This window comes from Accipiter gentilis, chromosome 12 (assembly GCF_929443795.1).
Source record: "Accipiter gentilis chromosome 12, bAccGen1.1, whole genome shotgun sequence".
NCBI classification, from domain to species: Eukaryota; Metazoa; Chordata; class Aves; order Accipitriformes; family Accipitridae; genus Astur; species Astur gentilis.
Window position 1 is genome coordinate 2,894,904 of NC_064891.1, and position 24,081 is coordinate 2,918,984.

General features: G+C 46.3%; 3 protein-coding genes across 6 annotated transcripts; 1 reads left to right on the forward strand and 2 right to left on the reverse strand.

Annotated features, from left to right (window-relative positions):
* The first annotated feature begins 627 nt into the window (after positions 1 to 627).
* Positions 628 to 21,757, forward strand: LOC126044627 (probable E3 ubiquitin-protein ligase HERC3). Of its 4 annotated transcripts, none has more exons than XM_049814559.1 (23): positions 628 to 716; positions 2,847 to 2,979; positions 3,639 to 3,715; positions 4,284 to 4,505; positions 5,278 to 5,369; positions 5,964 to 6,094; positions 6,872 to 7,020; positions 7,339 to 7,415; positions 7,724 to 7,818; positions 9,086 to 9,145; positions 9,703 to 9,805; positions 9,967 to 10,150; positions 10,482 to 10,660; positions 11,509 to 11,607; positions 12,821 to 12,925; positions 13,002 to 13,124; positions 16,415 to 16,555; positions 16,670 to 16,836; positions 17,897 to 17,963; positions 18,196 to 18,275; positions 19,381 to 19,564; positions 19,949 to 20,048; positions 20,669 to 21,757. In XM_049814559.1, the coding sequence occupies exons 1-23, from the start codon at positions 662 to 664 to the stop codon at positions 20,881 to 20,883; spliced, it is 2,838 nt and encodes a 945-aa protein (XP_049670516.1). In that variant the 5' UTR covers positions 628 to 661; the 3' UTR covers positions 20,884 to 21,757. The 4 variants fall into 4 exon arrangements, with proteins under 4 accessions (XP_049670516.1, XP_049670517.1, XP_049670514.1 ...); XM_049814560.1 differs by having other exon boundaries at positions 16,670 to 16,734; XM_049814557.1 differs by having other exon boundaries at positions 16,415 to 16,836.
* On the reverse strand, positions 14,973 to 15,722 carry PIGY (phosphatidylinositol glycan anchor biosynthesis class Y). Its single transcript, XM_049814652.1, has one exon. The coding sequence runs from the start codon at positions 15,720 to 15,722 to the stop codon at positions 15,492 to 15,494; it is 231 nt and encodes a 76-aa protein (XP_049670609.1). The 3' UTR covers positions 14,973 to 15,491.
* PYURF (PIGY upstream open reading frame) lies at positions 15,756 to 16,298 on the reverse strand. The gene is made up of 2 exons (XM_049814650.1): positions 16,081 to 16,298; positions 15,756 to 15,897 (listed from the first exon to the last, which is right to left on the reverse strand). Exons 1-2 carry the CDS (start codon positions 16,281 to 16,283, stop codon positions 15,756 to 15,758), a joined length of 345 nt encoding a protein of 114 aa, XP_049670607.1. The 5' UTR covers positions 16,284 to 16,298.
* Positions 21,758 to 24,081: the final 2,324 nt, after the last annotated feature.

Consider the following 24,081-nt stretch of genomic DNA (forward strand, 5'->3'; position numbering starts at 1 on the left):
AGGCTGGGTGGCCTTTCTTTGCGGGGCCGGGGGGACCTTCCCGGGTCTTTGAAGGCAGGGGGAGATTTAGCAGACGGTAGGAGAGGCTCTGTGAGAATGGAAGCGGATGGTCTTTACCTGCCGATGTCTTTCTAAACCGGGCGTTTCACTTGCTGCTTGACTTCACCCAGCCAAGCAGCGCCTCTTGAATTTGCGGGGGCTCTTCCTCAGGGTACAGCAAGCAGCAGAGCAGGTCTCTGAGCTTACAGAAAGCTGCAAAGGGTGGACACGGGCGGGACGCTGTCGCAGGTGAATAACGAAGTCAAACGGGAGCCTTTTCCCCACGGAAAAGCCCGGCACCCTTCCGCCCGCTTTCTGGTCTCCCTTCTCCCCCCGCCTCGCTCTGAGCAGCAGCCGCCTCCCGCAGACCGTGGGGAGAGCCGGCCGTTCGCCAAAGCCCGGCGGCTCACACGTTCCCAGCGCAGGGCTCGGGAGTTTCCCGGCTCCGGGGATCCCGGGCACCGGCCGCTCTCGCTCCTCCTCCCGCTGCCGCGGCACCCGCCGAGTTTCGATTCCCGTTTCCCTGCCGGGGCGGAGCCATTCCGGTTTCCCCACCGGGGCGGAGCCTTCCCGGCGCCGTCCCCGGAGCCGTCGAGTTGTCGGGGCGGCCAGCGAGCGGGGGATGGCGGCGGGACGGCGGCAGCAGCGGCGGGGCGGCCGGCGGCGGGGCACGGGAGGTACCGACTGGCGGCGGAGCGGCTGGAGTCCGGCCCGCCGGAGCCGTGCGCGTCGCGCTGGGGTGTGGGTGTGTGTGTGTGTGTGTGTGTGTGAGACACCCCCACCCCGGACGGGTCCGCGGAGATGAAAGGGCTGAGGTTGGGGGGTAACCTGCTGGGCGGCCTCTCGGGGAGAGCGGACCGCGGCATGAGGTGCTGAACCGTGTCACAGTGCGCGGCAAGCGGGGGAGGCTGAAGGGAGGGAGGGAGACCGTGCCGGGGAACAGGCGTTGAATGATCCTCTCTGGTTACGTGTCGGGCTGAAGCTGGGGAGGTGTGAGGAGGGTGGAGAGCGAGTCTCCGGAGGCGCTAGGTGAATCAGGGAAGGCTGTGCGGAGTGATGACCGCCTGTCACGCTCGGGCGTCCCGGGCTGCAGCAGGGCTACACGCGAGTAACTGGGTAGGTCTGGGTCGGGAAAGCACCTGCAGCCCCTCTGCTGTAGACGAGAAGACTCTTCCTTCTGCTGTAAACAGGCAATGTGTGAATTTTTCCGTCATCGCTTCTCCAGCGTCTTGTAAAACAGCCGACTTCGAGGCATGCCATCCCCACGGCTGTGGCAAATCTGGGCAGGACAGATGCCTCAGGAAGTGCTTTATCTCCCCAGGGCACTCTCCACAGCTGTGCAAAAGTAACAGAGCGTGCTTCTGCTGAGGTTTTGCTGATCGCCTTGGGAGCTGGTGGCACCACCGCCTGAGAGGGGGAGAAATGTCTTTTAGTGATAGACGGGAGAGTTGTCTGGCATGAAACCAAGCAGTGGGCTGGACACTGAAACCCCAAGAGGCCCGAGCAAATAAGTCATTGTATTGGTTTTGTGTGGCAAGGTTTTGGTAGCGGGGGGGGGGGGGTTACAGGGGTGGCTTCTGTAAGAAGCTGCTGGAAGCTTCCCCTGTGTTCGAGAGAGCCCATACAAGCCGGCTCTGAGACGGACCCGCCGCCGGCCAAGGCCGAGCCCATCAGCGATAGTGGTAACGCCTCTGTGATAACATTTTTAAGAAGGAAAAAAAAGTTGGGACAGGGAGAAACAGCTGCTGGAGAGAGGATTGAGAACATGTAAGAGAAACAAGCCTGCGGACACCAAGGTCGGTGAAGAAGGAGGGGGAGGAGATGCTCCAGGCGCCGGAGCGAAGATTCCCCTGCAGCCCGTGGGGAAGACCCCGGTGAGGCAGGCTGTCCCCCTGCAGTCCAGGGAGGTCCACGGTGGAGCAGATATCCACCTGCAGTCCGTGGAGGACCCCACGCCGGAGCAGGTGGGTTCCCGAAGGAGGCTGTGACCCCGTGGGAACCCCGCGCTGGAGCAGGTTCCTGGCAGGACCTGCGGATCTGTGGAGAGAGGAGCCCACGGAGCAGGTTTTCTGGCAGGACTTGTGACCCCGTGGGGGACCCACGCCGGAGCAGTGAGCTCCTGAAGGACTGCACACCGTGGAAAGGACCCATGCTGGAGCAGTTCGTGAAGAACTGCAAGCCCGTAGGAATGGCCCACGTTGGAGGAGTTCATGGAGGACTGTCTCCCGTGGGTGGGACCCCACGCTGGAGCAGGGGAAGAGTGTGATGAGCCCTCGCCCTGAGGAGGTGAAGCGGCAGAAAATAACGTGTGATGACCATAAACCCCATCCCTGTCCCCCTGTGCCGCTGGGGGGGCTTGGTGGTGAAATCCGGGAGTGAAGTTGTGCCCGGGAAGAAGGGAGGGGTGGAGGGAAGGTGTTCTGAGATTTGGTTTTATTTCTCATTACCTTGCTCTGGTTGATTTGTAATAAATTGAGTTAATTTTCCCAAACTGAGTCTGTTTTGCCCATGACGGTAATTAGTGAATGATCTCTCCTGTCCTTATCTTGACCTGCAAGCTTTTTGTTATATTTTTCTCTCCCCTGTCCAGCTGAGGATGGGGGAGTGATAGAACGGCTTTGGTGGGCACCTGGTGTTCAGCCAGGGTCAACCCATCTCAGTCATACACACTTGTCTCACTTCTTCCTGAGGAGCAGAAGCTCTTGGTGAAAGCAGTAGCACACAGAGATCTTGGGGAGGGGGCTGAGATGGTTAAGATGCCTGCTGCCTTCGCATGACTGTTGTGCCTGTCTGTATTGGTTCTGCAGCGCACGTGCAGTCACAGAAGAATGAGAAGGTGCAATGCTCAAACCATGACGCGACACATACGCTCGTTCTCTCCCACAACGGGAAGCTTTCTGAACACTGGACTACAGCCTCAGCTGACTGCCCTAAGACGAGGTAAGAAGTTCTCATGGAGTGGAGGTATGGGTGGTAATGGTCAGAAGATGTAGCCCACTTTTCCTAAAGGTAACATCCAAGAGACTGAGGTGTGTTCCTGTTGTAGAGAGGGAACTGGAACACACACATTCCTAGGACCCAAAACTTTATCTTCTTTTTTAACCAGGCAAGAAGTGCACTGATTTTGAGGGGAATACCAAGATCTGAGCTGCTTGGGATGCACAAGAGACAGGTTTCTCTCAAACTTAATAAGGGTTGGTAGCACATACCAGAGTAATGCAGGTGACCTGCAAACCACACGTGGCTTGGGAAAGCTGCAGGTAAAAGACTCAAGCGCATCTGAACCTTGCCACCTTCTGATTAATCTGTGAGGGTAACCATCATCTAAAAATGGCACAGCAGTTTGCTATGGGATTTTCTGTTAGCTTGGCCAGGGCTGGGCCTGACTTTTTTCCAGCTTTCTGTGGTGCAAAACACAATCAAATCAGTTAGACCAGCTGCAGTAGGCTAGCATCGGAGCAGGGTGAATCAACTGACAGGTGACCTGTATTTCTCCACGTAATTCCTGCTAAATGTGCTAGGATCTTTTTCCTTGACTTTGTCTCACAGCACAGCATCTATCTACTTTGATTTTTTTTTTTTTCTCCTTATTTTTGTAGGCTGGTGAAAGGACTAGGAAACCGAGATATTGTTCAAATAGCGTGTGGGGACCAGCACGCCATTGCGCTCTCCAGAGGTAGCCTCTTTCAAGCACACTTTTCCTCCAAACGGGGGTCACATTATGGCAGGCTTGCTCTCAGAAGAGAGCGTTTGAACTACTTCCAGTAGTTGGTGACACCATTAGAGAGTAATGAGCAGTGGGTAGGGGACACAAAGCGCGCTGGCTATCAGCGCAGCCCTTTCCTCCCAGCACCCAGGGACCTGCAGCTCTGTCTTTCTCCAGGTCCCGAGCACTACCCCTCCGCAAAGGTGTGTTGTGGAGAGCAGTCGTGGCTGCCCCACTCTGCGATCACCAGACCTGCTCATTCTTAAGTTGGAGCACCTCTCTGGTTGGGAACTTCTTGCAAGTATGGCTTTAGAGCTGGAAACACCCTGCCTTTATTCTTGGTGTGCTGAGTCACACGGGCAGCATGGGACTGCCCTGAAGGGGTCAGAAGCAAACAGGGAGATCTGGCTGCTCCTGCTGCTGGTCTCACCTTGGAGCTAGGTCCCTGAAAACACTGATTTTCACTCCCACTCCCAAAGTGCAAAGACTCAAAGGAAGCAGTGAAGCTGAGCTGTTTCCTTTTATTCTGTGCGTGAAGGAGGTCAGCTCTTCACCTGGGGCCAGAACACCCATGGACAGCTTGGAGTGGGGAGCCAAAGCACGCTCATTCCCCAACCACAGCTGGTGGAAAGACTACAGGGCATCTCACTTGCTCACATTGCTGCTGGAGGAGCTCACAGCGCTGCCGTGTCACTCTCTGGAGCTGTCTACTCCTGGGGAAAGAACGATTTTGGACAGCTGGGACTTAGAGACACAAAAGGTAAGGAATGACAGCAGCAGTAAGGTGTTTTCCTGGTCAGTGGGCTTACTGCAGACACAGGAGTGGCTCCTCAGGACCATCAAGCCTCTTCGGAGCAGCAGCGGACAGTAAAGTCTTTTGAAGAAAGTATATCTGGATGAGGTCTTTGTTTTCTGACCAGGAAAGGCATGCAGGGATAAGGGATTTAGAGATTGTATTTCTACAGAGAACTTCCAATCATTTTATGTGGCCAGCTGGATAGCGTGGGCTCTTAAACCCATATGTCTCAGAGGTCTCTTTCCACTCCCATTCTCTCTCCAGGCAGTCTTGCATGAAAGAAATTAATTTTATACCTCTTTGCCCTCTTTAATTCTCTGTAAACACAAGGTGAGAGAAGAATTAAAATCGCCCATTTTCTTCAAGCCTAGAAGGCTAGAGCAGAGTTGCCCTAGCCAGACAGAACCCGAAGTCAGCAGGATCTGAATGAGTCCACACCCTTGAGAGTCAGATATTTTGAAGCCAAGTACCTTTTGGCAAGCAGATGTGAAAGCACTGTGTTTTGTTGCAGATCAAATGTAAATGAAAAGAAAATACTATGAAAAAGAACATTTTGAGAAAAAAGTATGTTCTAGTGGAGGGTAGAAAACAACTCAAACCCAAGTGGTAAATACATGAATTGCTGTAAGAGAGGACTGGAAAGTGCTAAAACACCCTATTTTCTAAATCTTTCTTTGCGTGAGACCCCCCCCCCCCCCAGTACTCTTCCACTTCAGCAGCGCTATCTTCTTTCCAGACAGGGACTGCCCGTCATACATTGGAGCATTAGAGCACTGGAAGACTGTATTTATCTCATGTGGGGCAGATCATACTGCAGTTCTCTCCAAGGTGAGTCTGAAATGGAAAGTCAGCATCCGAGACCTCACCCTGCGAGAAAAGATACACTGCTAAAAGTCAGCACGGAGAAATTAGGATGGCAACGCCTGCTTCCATCCAAGTCTGAAGACAATCCCCAAGGGATGCTAACTAAGCTATTGGGAAAATTGGCCTTTTCTTAGATTCCCATCGCCTGCATGTAAACTTTTGCAGGGAGGTGGGGAATGGGAATCCTGGGGCAAAGAGGTGCAATTCAACTCTCAGTATTTTTGAAAATATTGTCTTTTTTTGTAGTATGTTGGTGACTTAAGAAGATGTGAACAATAGCTAATTCACTAGGGTTTACTCATACAACTAAAACTCTTAAACATCAGGGAATTATTCTGAGGAGTTAAATTGCTTTTTTCAGGAGTTAAATGATTTGGACATTAGACAATGTAAGATTAGGCTTGACACGAAGTGAACTCTACCTGTGTTTGAATCAGGGATGTTTTAAATCAAGTCCTGTATAACGTATTGTGTCTTGCTGGTTCTCGCTCTCGGTGGTGACCATTTGAATGCCGTTAATAATGCAGCGATCCTGTTGTTTGCTTCTTCGTTTTCAAGGAGGGGTTGGTGTGCACCTTTGGAGCAGGAGGGGCTGGCCAGCTTGGTCACAACTCCACCCGGAATGAACTCACGCCTCGTGTGGTGGCCGAGCTGTGGGGAGCAAGAGTTTCGCAGGTTGCCTGCGGCAGGTGGGAAAGTACCAATAACATGCCTTCCAAGGTCAAGGTCTTAGGGGAATCACTGAAGAACAGTAGGGGAGGGGAGTCACCATGATGTTCAAATCCCTGTGTCCCAGTAGGCCAGCACTGTCAGAATATCGTCCATTCCTCATGTGTAAGCCACCCTCCTGCCACAGCCCCTCTGAAAGCCGAACCCTCAGCCTATGCTGAGCAGATGGAGGGGGCTGCAAAAAATACCAGAAGCCCTTGGGTTTTGCTCTTTTAAGAAATGAAAGGTGTACTGGGTTCCAAAGGGCAAAAGACTGTCAAAAGCCTGTGTCAAGAGAGTCACAGAGTTCCCATCCACTTTGACAAACTGGTGGGTCCTTAGAAGGAATCAGAGTGGTGATAATTATCCAATTTCATTCTGCCTTTCTGGAACTGGGCCAGAAAAAGTCTCCTGTCGACTTTTCTGGGCTTTATATCAGGAGCATAGAAGTTGCGCTTGAAAAAATGGAAGGGCGTGAAGCTAGCAAGCCATAACACTTTATTTTTGTGTGTGGAACCAAGGTAAATCACAAATATTAGAGGATAGCGTAGGGAACTTGAGTCTGTGTGTTTCTTTATTGCTGAATGTTTATGCAAGGAAGGGTCCTATGACTTTGGTTAAAGGGGTTCTATAGCTGGACTGTTGGGAGTTTTAAAGACAAGCCTCAGCTATCCACTCTGAAAACTTATCTCTACATTTTATTCTGACTAGGCTGATGGTATGAGCTTATTATGACTATTATTCTTTTTTCTGAACAGACAGCACACATTGGTCTACGTCCCCTCCTTGGACAAAGTCTATTTGTTTGGTTCTGATGAAGAAGGACAGCTGGAACATGAGAGAAAGCCTACTCAGTTGATACCACTTCCCATCAATTCACCAGTGAATACTGGAGAATCCTGCCAGGGTAAGGACTATTGCAGATGTGTACAATCTATATTCGTTTCTTCCAGGGCAATGCTTGCTTTCTTGATTTCATGTTTGTACTGAGAGGCCAACATTATGTCTCACGCTTGCTTGGTCATCCCAACAGATTCTAGCAATGGATAATTCCATTTGCTTCTTGATTTATCATCATGGGTAATGGCCACGTAGGATCAACTTTTAGACAGACGGCAACTATCTGAGGGATTTCTTTACTGTTCCACATCTGTGCACTGAATTCTCTGAAGATAATGACTGTCTCTTCAAATGTTCCTTTGAAAAGATTTTTATTCTTTCACAGAAAACAACACATCACAAGAAGTGACTGAAATTGTTGCAGGAGGAAACCAAAGTATTGTCCTTTGCAAGAAGAACGAGGTATGTGCATATTTGATCATGGCTTCTAATTAATTTTACCATTGTTGACATTACTGCTGGAAACATTTGGATTTTCCATCCTGCTTTTAGTGCACCAAGTTCACGTATGTCTCATGCTTACACAGAAACTAACTTGTAGTGCAATTATATATCTGTTTGGTGGTTAATGCATCTAGATCATTTGCAGCTGGATGACCATTGATTTGTTCATATGTAGGCTGAAATCTTCTTGTAATGATTGGCTTGAAAAAAAGAACCCCATCTGCTAGACCTGTATTCTCATCAATACTTTCACGCATTTCATACAGAATTCCTATTTGAATGGAATTGCCACTCTGAAGGATGAAGATGTGGACACATGGATTTCTAATTTTGGTTTGCAACACTGGGAGAGTATAAAAAAGTAAGTCAGAAACCTGCTGGTTTTGGGTTTTTTTGTGTTTTTTTTTCTTTCTCTCTGATACATGATTTTCTCTAAAAATTATCATCCTTTGGAGGCTATTGTAGGAACTGATGTTCAAGAATGTAGTTGAGACAGAATCTTGTACCGGGACTTCTTACTTAGGTTTTGCACTGGAAAAAGAGATGTTGATGAGCAACAGCCCTTTGATAACCCTTTTGCAGGAACAGAGCAGATGTACTGCCTGACTTCGGAGGCTTGTCCTTCTCTTCTTGCACAGGATGGTTGTTAAGTCAATGAAGAGCCAACAAGTTAAATCAGTGAAAGATTGGGTCTGCAGGCCAAGGCCTTGTGCAAAAATCATAGTGCAGAGTACCCAAATAGGAATGTTTCGTGTGTGTCAGCATTTAAAAATTAGCGATCCCTTCTTTAGTTACCCATTTTCAAAAGCAGTAAGTATATACTACTGTGGGAAGCCTTACACTTACAGCTGAGAATTATGATTACGTAGTCTTTTTTCAGATCTTACGTATGAAGTTATTTTCTTTGCGCAAGTCTGACTCCAGCTGCTGATTTAGCACATTTAAAAATCTTGGCTGATTCGGATCTCAATGTTCCCCTGACGACTTTTAGTATGGTTTAGATCATATGGGAAGTGGTTGTTGAGGGAGTGAGAGAGAGAAAGGGTTCTTTCCAGATACCAATAGGAAGGGCCTGACAGCAAATCACTTGATATTAATATCACTTGATATTAACTTTAACAAGAATAGAGAACCAGGAATACAGGTAGCGTGTAAGTCTAACATCCCTTTGGACACTGGGAACCCAGCTTTCATGCAGCAGCAAATGGATACCTTGATGGATTTTCCCTCGGTGTGCTACAAAGATCCCGTCTGTGGAGGGGTTCCTCCTCCCTCCCATGCCACGCTGCCTTTTATTTTGCATAACAAACAAAACCAGGCAACGTCACAAGCTGTCAGGAGAAGATATCTCCATCATAACACCCACCAGCGAGCGACACAGGCTGGCATGGGGCGCTTGAGCAGGTTCCCTTACAAGGCCCAGGGGAGCAGAGGTGGCTTGCTGATGATCACTAACTCCTCAAATACAGCGTCTTCTGCACTGCTCTCAGTACAGTGGTGCCAAGAAAAGTTTTATGTGGTCAGGTGCAGACATACTTGTACCCATGGTTTTTGTTCTTTCAGAATTAAAAATCTGAAGTTTCTACTCTTGTTGAAAGAATTGACTTTTGTTTGTTTTTTACTGTCAGGAATATCAGACTGATCTTTTCATCTGAGGCTTGCATCAATGGAAGCTTCCTGGAGAAAAGGTAGCGTGCGCTGACTTAGACATAACAGAATATATTGGCTGCAAGTAAACTGACTAGAAAGTGTTATTGTAGGCCACATATGTAGAGAAGATGAGTCGTATCTGAATTTGCAAGAAGCAAGTCTGTATTTTTCAAAGCCAAGCTAAAATTAAGGGGTTTTTATCCCCCAGTCCTATTGAAATTTGCTGTAGAAGCTCACATTCTAGCAGATTATCCTATAGTAACATTTGACAGATGATGATAATCCCTTTAGGCAACATTACAGCTCCCAAAGGATCCATAATAGCTCCTCCTGGCACTGAAGTGCAAGTCAGTTTAGGGTGAAACAGAGGAAGCCTACCATTAACAGTGCACAGCCACAGAAGACAGGAAGGACAGAATATTAAACAGGTCACACCACAGTTAGACTATCTTCTTAGAACAGAATGAAATTATAGCCACTGGAGCTGGGGCTGAACTTTCCAAGTATTTTCTGATGTTAGGATGCTTCACTATTCATTCAGTAACAAAACCCAGCTTATCACATCATTTGGTGTTCTTTTTTTCCTTTGTGATAGAGATAAACATTTCAAAACTTCCAAAGACTTCTCAGGTGTAGACTTAGCAGAAGTGCAAGGTTTTTATGACAAGATCAGCAAGAAGCCGAAAGTCTTACAGGAGGTAAGGATTCGATTTAAGGATTCTCACTACGCAGATACTGAGGAGCTCTGGATTTGTGCATGAAACTTGGGAATTTCATGGCAACCTAATTCATAGATGATTTTGGCAAAACATAATTGCATTTTTAACCCTTGTCTCTTTTTTTTTTTTTTCTTCTGAAGGTGCAAAAGGAGATTGAGAGGTTACTGCCATCATTGTCTTCCTCTCCCATCTCGCCTGAAAATTTTAGAGTCTACTTGGTCTTGCCTTTCCTTCTTCAGGGAGAGGATGACAGCTCTTATCATTCTCTCCAGCTTCTAGCAAAAGCCATCATGAAGCTCCAGCCAAAGGACCTGCAAACTCTTGGTAGGGTTTTATGGTGATAGAACTGAATGACTTAAATGCTTGATCATTTTTGGCTGTGGAGCAAGAGTTAGTACCACTGATGTAATTCATTCTAGAGTTCAGCCAAAAGAAATGCTTTCAGTAGAAGTAGAAACATGGGGACTATGCAGCAAGACGCAAGAAAAAAAAAAAGCTCTCAGTCTGAAATTTACTGGATTTTGTAGTGCAAAATTAAGCTTTTTTTTTTTTTTTTAGTTCTTTTGATAAAAAGATAAAATGCAGCTTCATCCAGAAATTGCAGTTATTTGCATGTTACCTGTGACAGATACTTCACTAGCTGTTTTCTTTACAGAATGCCTGTGGTCAAATCTAGAAACATCCTTTTTCAAGGAGCTGGTCATTCTGTATCAGAGGGTTTCCCAGAAAAATCTATCTCAATTTATCGTGGAAGTCAGAAGCTGCAAAAGAAACCCCTTAAACCTGTACCCACATGAAACAGCTACTCTGCAAATACTGCAGATTCTTTATCAGGTGAGAAAGTGTTTGGATCCTGATTAGATAGGACATATCAGTACAAGTTAGAGTATTTTGATCCTTTTTACTTGTTGAATTCTCTGGGTTTCCTTCTTACAAGGGAATGTGGGGCCTTGTCATTTGACATTGCTTCAGGAATCTCTTTGGCTCTACACCAGCATAGCTTTGAAGGAATCCCGCTCTTGAGCTGTGCCTGGCTGACCCTCTATAGAAAGTGAAGAGCTGATGTGTGTTACAGCCCCTGGCAGGGGGAGGGATGCTTTCGGTGGTGTGAGGAGTGCACGCACTGATGTGTACAGAGCTATGGATGTGGTGTCCATTACGTAGTATGCCCATTCCCCTTTCTGCTGGTGAGACCCCTTGCCCCGGTAACATGCTCACAGCATTTAAAAGGCAACCCACCTGCTTGGCACATCGTGGCTGCCACAGTAACGCCGCATGATGCTTTAAGAGTCCGTTACCTGAGAAATTTTCTGGGACAATAGAATTAGACCGTCTTTAGCTGCATACGAACAAGGGGAAGAAAGGGGGCAATAACTCTATTCTTCTTGACAACCATCCTTTCTCCTGCTGAGATGTTCAAAGTTTAGGAAAGTCAAGAGCTCCTCACGGAGTCCTGTTACGGGGTCTTCATTGTAAATGAAATTTGCTTTCTGGCTAGTTTATACATGGCTTTCTGAGACTTCTCACCGTTGAGTGAGCACTTCTATCCTTCCGCTTCTCTGCAGGGTCTCAGAGCTGTTTCTGCAGAGAGCCCTGTTACTCCTTAGTCCTGTCCTGCCACATAGATGCATAGCTCACTAGATCCGCTGACACCCCTTTTCATATTGCGTGTGTTGATGCAGGTGAACTCCAGAACCGGTTGCAGAGTACAAGAAAACAACTTCTATGTGCCTCAAGTGAAATTGATTATCAGATTGTGTTGGGTCATTAATACAGAAGAAGTAAGTATAAAATCTTACCAGCAGTGCAAACCACTTTTTTTTTCTGTTTTATTTAAATGAGTTGATACATATGAAAGTCAGCTCTAGACTCTAGCCAAATACATCTCAAAGGCAATGCATTTTCCCTAGTTCTCCAGCTGTTCTAAACTATGCAAGCCATTTACCATCCCAGTATTTTAGCAGCTACAATAGTGCCTCTCCTGCGATGACCCCTGGTTCTGAGAGTTGGAGCTGTCTTCTAGCATCTTAAGCGGCTCTATTTGCTTTGAACTGGTGAGCAGCGTGAAATAGCACCAGGAGGGATGGTTGCTATACTTCTTGTTATTCTGGATTTTATTATGTTTAATTAACAGAAATATTGTGAGGTCTCTTTAAACGTTTATGTAGAAATCCTGTTGAGCATTTCAATTTACTTACATCTAAAACCAAAGCCGTGGTAACAAAAGATAATCTGTGAAATGGTTCATTTCTTGGTGACATGAAGGAGTGAAAATTAGCTACCAAATGCAATCAGTGTCACAGGAAGCAGTATGAAATAGAAATGTGGATAGTATGGGCTTCCTTAGGCAAAAAACGCAGTTTTCTGGCAACTTGGCTGGAATTCACAGGGCAACTGCCCAATTCTTTCATAAGCTTTTGTTTGCTAAGTACCAATTTTGTAGCAATTAACCAGAGTGGAGGAGGAGGTTTGCGAAATAGTATAGAATCAAAAGTCAAATAGGACATTACCTGAAGTTGCTGCCCCATCACACTGGAGGTGTAACACTTTGAACTAGATTATTTTGTACACTAATATCTACTTTTGGTATTACAGATAATAAACCCAACAGTTTTTAACAACAACAATATACCATAACCTGGGTATCCAGGACATTTTTACTATGTGTTTTGGTTTAGCTGAATTATGGAAGATGCTATTAAAATCACTCTCTCTCTGTTCTATTCTTGGGGCACTTTAACACAAGTGTCTGCCTGCACAGACAGTTCAGATGCCTGTCTCTCAGGGTTTCCCACCCACAGAAGTGTTTAGAAGCTGCTTTTAGGAAGTGTGCCTCTGTCAGTGTAGTGTTCTTGTACACAACAAGGGCATGTTTCAGAGATACAGGAGTTTGCCAGGGTACAGACTGGCAGTTCGGTCTGCACATGCACCCCTGAACTCTTGATTTCGCAAGAGAAATCAACATGTCAGCTTCTTTCTTCCTTGTCATTTCAGATGGCCCTATGGAAGCTGACCAAATATCCATGCATCTTTGACATGCAAGACAAGATCATGGTTCATTATACTGAACGCAACGCTCTGTCCAGCCCCTTTAGTACTGTAAGTGTGGCCAATTTTTTTTTACGATTTAGAAGAGATAAACACACTGCCAACAGACTGTTACTTCAATCTTCAGATACACCTATTAAGCATGGGCCACGAACAGTGGGTTTTCCCAGTCAGAAGACAGTGCCTTCTGCAAGACATATGGACCCATTTAAATGACGCACCAACCCAGCAATTCAGGAGGATCTTAACAGTAAGATACCAAATAGTATTATTTGTTAGCTCTGAATATATTGCTGCAGTGTTTTTTGGTTTTCAGTGTTGCTGAAGCATTGGTAGAAGGGTTTCAGTATTCACCGAGCATACAACAAAACAACTACTCATGAAATTATTGTAAAACATGTTCTATGGGGGATGGAAAGTAAATCTGGAAGGCAGTATCTTACATTCTTTTTGCAGGTAGCCATTAAGCTTTGTTGCAATAAGTTAAATTCAAGTGGCAGTGCTATGTACTGTGAAGTTGCTTTGGGGTGATGTAATAGGATTGCTCAGGAAACTGGTAATTGGCAAAGTCCATTACTATTACTGCTAGACTGACTTTAAAAAGGCTCTAGGCTAGTTTGCTGTACATGAAAAACCTGGTGGCTGGGGAGCCAGCCTTAGAGGCCAGCAAGCAACATAGCCACAAAAGCCATTCCTCTCAACGAGGTGCTGCCTGAAGGGAAAGGAAGGATAGTGCCAGCAAGAGAGACAAAATGCTGATTATAATGCTGCTGTCTCCACGTGGCTTCAGTCTGCGGTTTCCACACAAACCCAAAGGTTCTGGCAGCTGTATTTTCTGCAGGTATCGCAATGCTAGCCCTGCCCTACAAAAGCCATTAGATGGCTAATATCGGAACAGGGCACCTGCCCAGAGCAGAGCTCAGCTCAGGGACCATGTGCAGTATCAGTCACAAAGGCTGTCAGAGTCTGGCACCACACCTGTGCAGCAGGAAATACCAACCTCAGTGCCTGATTACCCAGGTCTGGTTCTTTCCAAGTGAGCCTTCTTGCCAACCAGAGCTGTCAAAGCTTTTCCTTCCTGTACACTTAGGAGAAGATTCACAATGGCTCCTAGAGCTACCTTTCCTTCCCTCTTCCTCACTACAGCCACTGAAAGAGGTGTTTATTTACAGAGGCAATATGGCTTGTGCTCTTTACTGTCCTCTGGATCTGGAGTCTCTGTTCACTGATTGTACAAGGGGCCCCAACAAACAGCTGCACTTAAGGTAGTCAGCCTTCGAATAAACCTCTTGCGGGCACTGCCTTTGATACTGTGCCCAACAGCATTATTTGCCCAGCAGCAGCCCAATCAATTTGACCACATTATTAGTATCCCACCAAGAGACACTGAGATCTGCAGTATTTACAACTTGGTGCTGCATTTCTGAATTTTTCAGCAGGCAAGGGACTTGGTGTGTCTTGTGTTGCAGATATAACCCACCCAATAACAAAACATAAAAAAGAAATCCTTGTAATAATAGATTATCATAGCATTAACCTGTCCCCTTCATAGCTCTGTCCTGTGAAGACATTTTGTCAGACAGTACTGAGTACATAGTTCTTTGCATCTGACACCCTCATAGTGGTCTGTCGCTCCACTCTCTAGCGTTGCTGTAAATGAAAAGAGGGAAGGTTGAGGTATTTAGCAGAATTATCTTCTGTTCCCCCTCTAGTGAGGAGGATAGTGCTAAGGGGAAAGACACTTTACATACTTAAACAGCATTTGTAGCTGCCAACTTGGCTACCAAATCCTGGGCTCAGTTGGAGTTGTTTCTCTAACCTGTCAGGTGATGCCTCTTTAACAAAGATGACCCAGCCTGGCTATCAAACTTGGGCACTCAGAGTCTCTTAACAAATAGTACAGGAGACATACACCTCCTAAGCAGACAATGGAATATGTTGGAAACCACTTTAACAAAACCCCCAAATGCAGAAGTACATCTTCTCTGCAGTGCTATCATCTCCCCATCTTTTTGTTTTAAAAAAAAAAAAAAAAAAAAAAAAAAAAAAAAAAAAAAAAAAAAGGCAAGCAAGCAGCTACTGGACATACAGACATGGGTATCATCCAACTAAATTTCTTTATTTAACTCAAGTTTTGTTATTGAGCATCAGCCCAATTTATTTTATGTTCTTCTGACAGTGAGATTGATGCATTTCAACACACACATCAGTTCAAAACAAAACTAAGGCTTGTAATTCAAAGACAGATTCATATCGCTGCATGTTGTCATTGCTTATTATTTAAGATCAGTTATTTCAGTCAGGCTACAGTTCTTCCTCGTAAAAATGATCACCACCTAGAAGATTTTCATTAGTGCCACTACAAACACACAACACTCTTGAAGGGATACGCTAGAAGGAATTAGTGCTTCTTGTTATTCCTCCTCTTTGTTTGCCTTAGCAGTAATTAAGCAATAGGCTGCTGCAGAGGACTTCATACAGTTCCAGATACTACTAGGAAGATGACGACAGTCACTAGTGCCAGAAAGGGAACTCTCTCAAATCAACTGCAATACCCGATGAGACTAAATAAACCACGTTGCCTTAGAGAAGCCCAGGGATTATCAAGTGCATCGCACTAGTTGTGCCTAAAAAGCTTAATCCCCATCCAGGTCCACAGGTGGAAGAATACATAAACCGGTATTGTAACAGGAAGGAGGAGACTGTAGAAACATAAGCTGTTTGTGCTGGTGCAGCCCTGCGGGAAGGTTTCGTCTACACTGGCTGAGTAAAACAAGCCTGCTAGGGACAGGAGGGGAACAAGTACAGTCAGGGTGGGCAGGGAGGGGAGCATGCCTCCCCCAGCCATCGGCCCCAGTTTACCCCTGTGGCTGGTGGGTCCTCAGGGCTGCTTCGAGTCCTCAGCTGGGGGCTTCTTCCGAGTGGTCCTGGCAGCCTCCGGGATCATGTTTGGGATGCCGTCGACGATGGGGTATGCAATGCCCAGCTCCTCGTTAATGAGCTCGTTGGTAGCTTCCTCGTACCTGGCCGGGCGAGTCAGGGGAAAAAAAAAAAAAAAAAACCAAAACAAAAAAGAACCAACAAAACAAAAAGAGGAGTGAATCACCGGGGTTTGCCCTTTGGCAGCCCCTCTCGCTCGACTCGGGGCAGCGGCAGGCCAAGGGCGGGCAGCCAGAGCTGCTCTCCCGCCGGCCCCCGACCCTCACCTCAGCGGCCGCTTGGAGAGCGGGCACACCAGGAAGCGCAGCAGGGACGGCTCTAGCGGCTGCGGCCGCCCCGGGCCCGGGCCCTGCCCCGCGTCCGGGTCCTGCCCCTGCCCCTGCCCCTGCCCGCTCGCTGCGCGGCCACCGGCGGCCGCCCTCCGCAGCACCGCCGCCGCCGCTCGGCGCCCGCCGCCGCCGCCCAGCATGGCCGCCCACCCGGGCCGCCGCTTCCGGCGCGCCCGCCAACCCGACCCGGGCTGCGCTGCGCGCTCGGCGGCTCTGCTTTCCGGTGCCGGTGCCGCTGTCCCCGGCGCTATGGGTGTCTCGGGCCTCGCAGGTGTCGTTCGTGGGCGAGATGGGATGGGACGAAGGCGGGCCGTCCCAGGAGCTCTTCAGCGTCGCCGCCAGGACCCTCTGCCAGCCCAGCACCGGGGCCTTCTGCCGCCTGGCCTCCGGCCTCGTGTGGTTCCACAGCCAGGTAAGGGACCGGCCGGGCGTCCGCAGCAGCCCCGCGGAGGTGGGGAGCCTGCTCCCGGGTAGCAGGCAGTCACGGCTTTCTTTCTGTTCTTTTTATGTTCGTTTTTGTAACCAGGCCTCGAGCTGCGAGCACACCTTCCTCCGGATCGGGACGCTGTGCGGAATGGCCCTGTATAACGGGTGCGTGGTGCCCTTCCCCTTCCCCAGGGCTCTCTACAAAATGCTGCTGGGCCTGACACCCACCCTGGAGGACCTCGAGGAGCTGTTGCCCGCCACAGGCCGGTACGAGCCAGCTGCGGCCCGAGCTTTTGCTGGGAAGCTACGGCCGAGGCGGGTCTTCTAGCTTGACGATGCGCACGGAGATCCCCAGGGCCCTGTTTGGGGTACCCCCGGCAGCTGTGTTTGCCATTGCGGAGCTGCTAAAAGCCGCAGATTTCCGAGGTGGTCCTTGTCCAGGGCACAGGCCTTGAAGAGAGGCTGGCCTCGCCACAATGGGGAGCCAAGCCCCGTGGCTTAGAAGGGGTCAGATTTCTGCTCCGCATGAGCTCAAGTCCACGCTGTGAATATGTAATTCAAAACACTTCGAGCTGTAGTTCAGACTTGCAAGAACTAAGCGTCCAATTACTAATGTTGTTTTTTTCTCCGATTTACTAATTATCGGTTTCCACAATGTTGTTTTGCACAAGCGCAGTATCACCATAGACTGCAGTTGTGCCAAGTCTGAGAACCTGCATGCAGGGTTTCCAGCCGCTGGGAAAGGAGATTTCAGGCAGATAGGGCAGGGAGAGGTGCTGCTGCCACCAGCATAAAGTTTCTAGGCCCCTGAAGCCCAGCTTTCCACGCAAGTGCTATAAACAGCTGAGAAAATGAGAACCCCTTCCCACGAGCCAGTGACTGTGTTGAGGTACAAGAGAGCCCTCAGTGGACTGAAACATCAGGTTGCCTGCAATACTCTCTGAGAGGTGCAGCACCCCAAAACGGTTCTCCCACATCATCCCACTGGTCCACACTTAATTCCTCGCTAGATGATATCCGGAAGAACAAGGCTGTGGTCCAAGCTCGCTCGCCACTGAAGTTTGTGTAACGTTATCCCCACACGGTGTGGGGAAGGACTTGCCTGGAATCCTTCACGGTGAAGGCATTTGCCCTCAGCTCGTGGCAGCAGCAGGACATAAGTGCATAGATCAGTTTAGGGCCATATATGAAGGTTCTTTGTGAGTATAGGTGTTTTTATGTATATGCATTCAAATACTGATTGTCAAAGGATGGTTTTCAGCAGAATTTGAAAGTGTCTTGAATGATCATATTTCTTCTCTCTTTTTTCCCTTTTGTTTTTCGAAAGGAATCTTCAGGGAGTTTTGGATGAAGAATGTGATCATATCCTTGAGAGCCTGGACCTGAACTTCACGGTGAGACATTGTGCCATCCAGACATGCCATGCATGTACCCAGGCAAGACAGTGTCCCACTGCAAATGACACAACTTGTCTGTAAACTGGTAAAAGTGCTATGTCAGGCCTTGTAAACTCAAACTAGTAAAAGTGCTATGTCAGGCCCTGCAGAAAGAAAGAATGATAGATGTAGCACATATATATCTGTCATATATAGATATAGCATCCAATGTTTTCATTTATTTGCGTAGATAATGGAAGAAGGAGATTCCATGGTTGCTGTTGAACTTAAAAAAAATGGTGCCAACATTCCTGTCACAAAGGGTAACAGGTTGGTTTTATGTTTTTTTTTCTTATCCTTTTGTCTTGTTATGAGTGTATGAAATACCATATCTATACCCATCCCCATATACTCTTAGAAAATATTGAACATCAGCTTTGTGCCATTGGTCTTGGTCCAATAGGTTGTATGCTTTCAGTTCTTGTTGTACGTGCTACATACATACCAGGCATTGGCAGTTTGTTCAGTCAGTGAATAAGAAAGGGATCCTTGGACATCTTGGCATCTGCATATACAGAGATGCCTGGCCTTATCCGGGAAGTTCCTAACAAATGTATAAAATACTCTTGAACAATATTTTCAGGGAAATACAGACAACTTGTCTGGGAAATCCAGCTATAGGTACACCTCTCTAAGTTGTTTTTTTTAACGAGCAAAATGTTTCCTGCTTACTTATCTTGTAAGTATCTTGTATGTAACAGAGAAGGAGCAATCTATCAATAAGGTATTGTGGCAATATTAAGTATCTTGTATGTAACAGAGAAGGAGCAATCTGTCAATAAGGTATTGTGGCAATATTAACCTCAGCACAGGGGACAGAGAGAAATTCTGTGGCCTGAGCTATGCAGATGATCTGAGGACCATAGGGATGCATGAAAGGGCTGTTTAGGAAGCTTTAAGTGTAGCATTTACATTGAATTGATTGTACAAGTAGAATGTCACTAAACAAATCCCCATCACAGTAGAGAGAAGAGTGAAACTGTACTGATTAGCAGCTGTGCAAATATTTATTTTGATTTCAGGGTAATTCTTGGGCATTCAGTGGAGTTTTGCTGAATTTACACCATTTAGGTCTGCTAGGTTCCATCTTAATAGTGAAGTGTCTGATAGGGTTTCATTGGAGCATTCACATGAAGTACAAGGAATATTATCAAAATAAATCCATGTTGGCCAGCATTCTCTTCTATTTGTGATGATCCTCCCAGCTTATTCAGTGAATAAATAATTGCCAGTGATGACTGCTTTCGGTAAAGACTGAGTCTTTACAGTAGAGCAGGTTATACGGAATAAAGGAATAAGAAATAAAGTTCTCTATAATTCTCCTTTTAAAAAAGCACCTATTGCATTGCTTGATGGATTCAAAATATCTTTGCAGGAAAGAATTTGTTGACTTGTATGTGAATTATGTGTTCAATGAATCGGTACGGAAGCCATTTCAGGACTTCATGCAAGGGTTTTTAAGAGGCTGCCCAGCTAGGAAGTGGAAGATGTTTCTGCCTGCAGAGCTCCAGATTGTTCTCCAGGGACATACAAAAGTTGACTGGCATCTGCTGGAAAAGGTATTAGATACAAGCACAGTGTACTTCTGCTATCTGTGCTGAGCATAAACTCCTTCTGACCTGTTCTTTCGTTGAGTGTGTAGGTTATGAACGGAAAAGAGAAGCTCAAGGGACTTTCTCTTTTTTTGACTTGTGTCGCTGATTTGAGTCTGTTTCTGATCTACATCAGGTACAAGAATAAAGGGGACTAAAAATCAAGTTGTAGCTCAAGGATTGTCATATGAATCTTTGAAAAACAAATGAACAAGCAGATTCCAGAGGTTAAGAGGATTTGAGTATCTGTGAACAGGATTATAAAATTTATCGGATAAACTGTTGTTGCTTTAAATAAAAATGGAAATAGTGAGGATTAACTGGCCTGTTTTGGTTTTATCTCTTCAACAGAATGTGATGTACAGACAGTATAAAAAGGTAGATCGAACCATCAGGAATTTCTGGACTGTGTTTCATGAACTCCCAGAAGAAAAAAAGAAAAAGTTTCTTGGTAATATATCAGGCATTTAAAACTTTTCATGGCCCTTTTTCTCCCTCACAACACACATTTTAGATGCTTGCACATGAAAATACTATAGTTCCAAAAGGCTTTTCAACATGTTCCCCCCGCCACATTTTCTAGTGAAAGCCACAAAGGAGTGACACAAAGAATTGCACAGACACAGCTCTGACCCTCCTCACATCCCTTGAGGCTTGCCTGAGTGCATCTGACCGCCTTGAACCTTGCAATTACTTTATCATTTCCTTTTGTGGTTGTCAGTTGTTGGGTCAGACGCCTTAACTTGTGTGAGCAGACTATGTTGACATAAGCAGTTTAGCTTTCTTGAAGGATCACAGGAGCTGGCTCATCCTTTTTAGATGTAGAAGGTCAAACCTAGCCCGGGCTTTCTCAGCCACAAAGTCTATATAAGTAAAAGAGGGCTTATAATTATCACAAATTGGCAAGAGACTTTATTATATTCAGGTATAATTTCAACAAAGCAAAATAATTAGCTTATGGCAATAGCCATATTTTTACACTAATTTTCCCTCATGATTTTCATCCTCTGATATCATCTTGTGTTTGTTTTTTAATTTGCTAACTTGTTTTTCTTTTTCCCCTTCCTTCAGCTTTTTTGTCAGGATCTGATCAAATCCCTGGCTACGGATTGGAACATTTTGAATTTTCTATTGCAGATCCTGAAGCAGAAAATCCAGATGAGGTCTATCCTTTTGCTAATACCTGCAGCCACATTTTGTTCCTCCCCAGATACAGCAGTAAAAAAATACTCAAGAAAATGTTGCTGTATGCCACAGAGCATAATGAAAAATTTGGCTTGCCCTAACTCTTGGTCAGGAGCACTCTAAAGCAAAAATAAGAAAACAAGTCTTTGATTTCACTTGTGATAACAACTCCAATTTTCTGGTTTCTACCCTGCCTTATTTTTATTGCACTTTGTAAACTCATGAGTCTGTGTATTCAATGAGATTTTGTATTTATTACAAAAACGAGCTTAGACCAGATACCTGATTGTTAGATAATAAAGTTAAGAAAGAAGAATCCTATTTAACGTGCATCCAAGAAGCAAGCTGATAACCAAGTATATTTACATATATCTGCATCCTGTCTGCACTGTGCTGGTCTTGTTTAGTTGGTGAGGTTTCAGCAGCAGGGGTGCGGTGATTTGTGCATTACCAAACATATAGCCAGTATATGCTAAGCAGTCATTGTTGCAAGAGGAAGCTAGAGTAAAGTTTTCATCTGTATTAGTTAAGGATTCTCTTAGGGAGCACCTAACGCTAAGGAGACATGTTCTTGCAGACTGTAAATTGAAGGAGCAGTCTGTGCTCCCCTGGACATGGCCTTCAACTTATCTGAGAGAGGTTCTTAGGATTGAGGATTTGGTAAGTCCTAGACTTTGTCAAGAGCTGTATCTGTAAAGCATTCATGGACTTTTTATTATTCAGTGTGATAACACTGATATTTGTCATGTTTCTGTATATCTTCTAAGGAGATGTTTGGCAATTAAAAAAAATTTTAGGCTTGCAGAACAGCTCTGTCCACAGAACCCTGCGGACATGAGGCCTGCAGGGCTGCTGGAAGCCGATTGTCAAAACAGTGTATAGCACTGGCAAGATACTGAGAACGTCAGGCAGGATGTGCATTTTTCTGTATGTTTTGCTTTGTGTAAAAATAAGAGAGAAAGAGAACAACCATGATTTTTCAGCAGTCTTTGGTGTGTTAAATGTGTTAGTGGACATACATATGTAAGGAAGACTTTTACTGTGTTGAACTAAATGATGATTGATTAAATTTCCACACCTGTAGTTGTGTTCTTCCTTTTTTATGCAGCGGCCTATGTGTGACTGTATCTGTTTTCTGTCCTTGTTGATATGGGGAAGCCATTCACAAGAGGAGTCAAAGGTTGAGTATTTCAAATAGGTACATTGCATAGGCTGAGCAAGTCAAGGTCTTTCACATTTGTTGGAGAATATGCTTTAGATGAACGTAAAAATTGAAAGCAAGAAGGCGACAGCAATTTTTACTTCCTGTTCTGTCTTGACTTCGTGTTGGGTATCACATGCACACCCTCTTGGACCAGGGAGGCTGCCTCTGAAATGCCAGTAAATTATATAAACCTTTTTATTGAAGTGACCGTTAGGCTAGTGCTTTTTTTTTTTTTCTTCAGGAAAGTAAATGTTTCCTAGGAAAGACATAGGCATTATTTATGAATTTCTAGCTCAGTAAAAAGGACATTGTTACATATTAAGAAAAAGAAAGCTTCCTTTTAAGGTACAGTACAGTAATTAGTAAAGAAAAACTTCAAGCACTCACCTCAAGCGCCAGGGTGGTACAGGAAAGCAGGTGGCACGGCAGTGGTGACAGGAAGAGGGGAACTAGCGCCTCGGAGGATGCCAGCTGCCAGCCAAGGGGAGCCAGGGGACATGGCCCGCGCAGAGCTAACCCCCGTCCCCCTCACCCGCCCGGGGCAGACAGGACATCGCAGGGATGATTGCATCCTCTGGGACAGGCACCACCCTGCTGCAGGTGTGTTTTTGTGGAAAGAGGGAACTGGCAGAAGGCCAAGCAGTTGGCCCCATTGAGCTGGAGGGTCCCCATCCCACACCCGGCTGATGCTGCCGCACCATCAAGCTTTCTGTCGTAGCAGCTTAGCCTGCTGCTCTTTACCAGCCGGCTCCTGGCTGCTTGTTTCCTTTTTTATGTTTTTCTAAGTGTCTGTTAGGGCTTGGAAATCCAGAGTGATCTTCTGTGCCGTGTGAGTGCACAAAGGTGTATTCTGTTTTGATTTCAAAATAACCCATTAGAGCTTAAATGATAATAGGTTTATTTAGAGCCTGGAGGAATTTCCTTCTCATCATGTATGCTGCAATGTCACGTGGGAGATTAAAGCCCAGAGTAACTTTCAAGGCTATTTTTAATTTGTCCTCAAATAAGCCCTGCTGTTAGGAAAAAAAAAAAAAAAAAAAAAAAAAAAAAGAAAGACCTTCAGAGGGAGCAGAGTGCTCCTCTGTCATTTTCTGAAATGAATTTGAGCACTAAGCTGTGTCTACATTTTCTCAAGCAGTGCTCGTTATAAAATATGCAGAGGAATACAATGTGAGTGAGCCTTGCACTCAGCTATGAGTTTGAAAGGCTTTACACAAGCAGCAAAAGTATACTGAAACTGTGGCAGGAATCTTTTTTTGACCACTCATTTGATCTGAATGTCACCTGTAGAGAAGCACAAGAGCCTGGCAGAGCAGCTGATGCAACCAGGGTGGATCTGGGACAACCGGGACACCCAGGCAGCTTGTAAGCTGTGAGAAGTGAAGGAGGTAGCCTGGTGAAGCGTGTTAGGGTGAGCTTCATGCTGGATTTGCTGCAGAGAGGACACCTTGCAGAAATACCGCTTCCATGGGAGGTAGCGGGACCTCGCCTTGGCTGGCTAATCCCCAACTAAGCCCCTCTGAGCAGCTCTTCCCTAACACGGGAATGGCCAAAAAAGAAAAAATACAGAAGAGTTCATTGCTTCCAGAGCAACACAGAGACATCAATGGCCACATAGAAGGATTTTTCCTACCCACAAGAGCTTTCTGGCCCAGATGCCTGGGGCGTAGACTTGTGGCCCATGCAGCGGTTTCCCTGCAGTGGCATGCTCGGTGGCTAGCTTTCCTCCCCTCCTCAGGTTGTCATATCGGTGAAAAGCTCTGACAACAGGCAGGACTGACTAGGCATAAAGCATCACTACCTCTGCACAGCCCCGGTAAAAGGTCTGTGCCGTGGCCCATTGGAGCGGAAGGCTACCGATAGCACTGGGGGAAGGACTCTGGAGGAAAGCACCTACTGGAAGAAGGTTCACAGGGCAGGTGAAAGCTGCTGCCCTGTCTTCCTTTGTGGAGATAACTCTACTGAATAATAACTTGTATTACCACAACATTCCAGAGACCTTGCCATATGCTCGCCCATGTGGTTCTTGACACTGGACTGCTGTTCGGCTGCTTGGGGGAGAAGAGAGGTGGTGCTTTGGAAATCAGGATGAGCT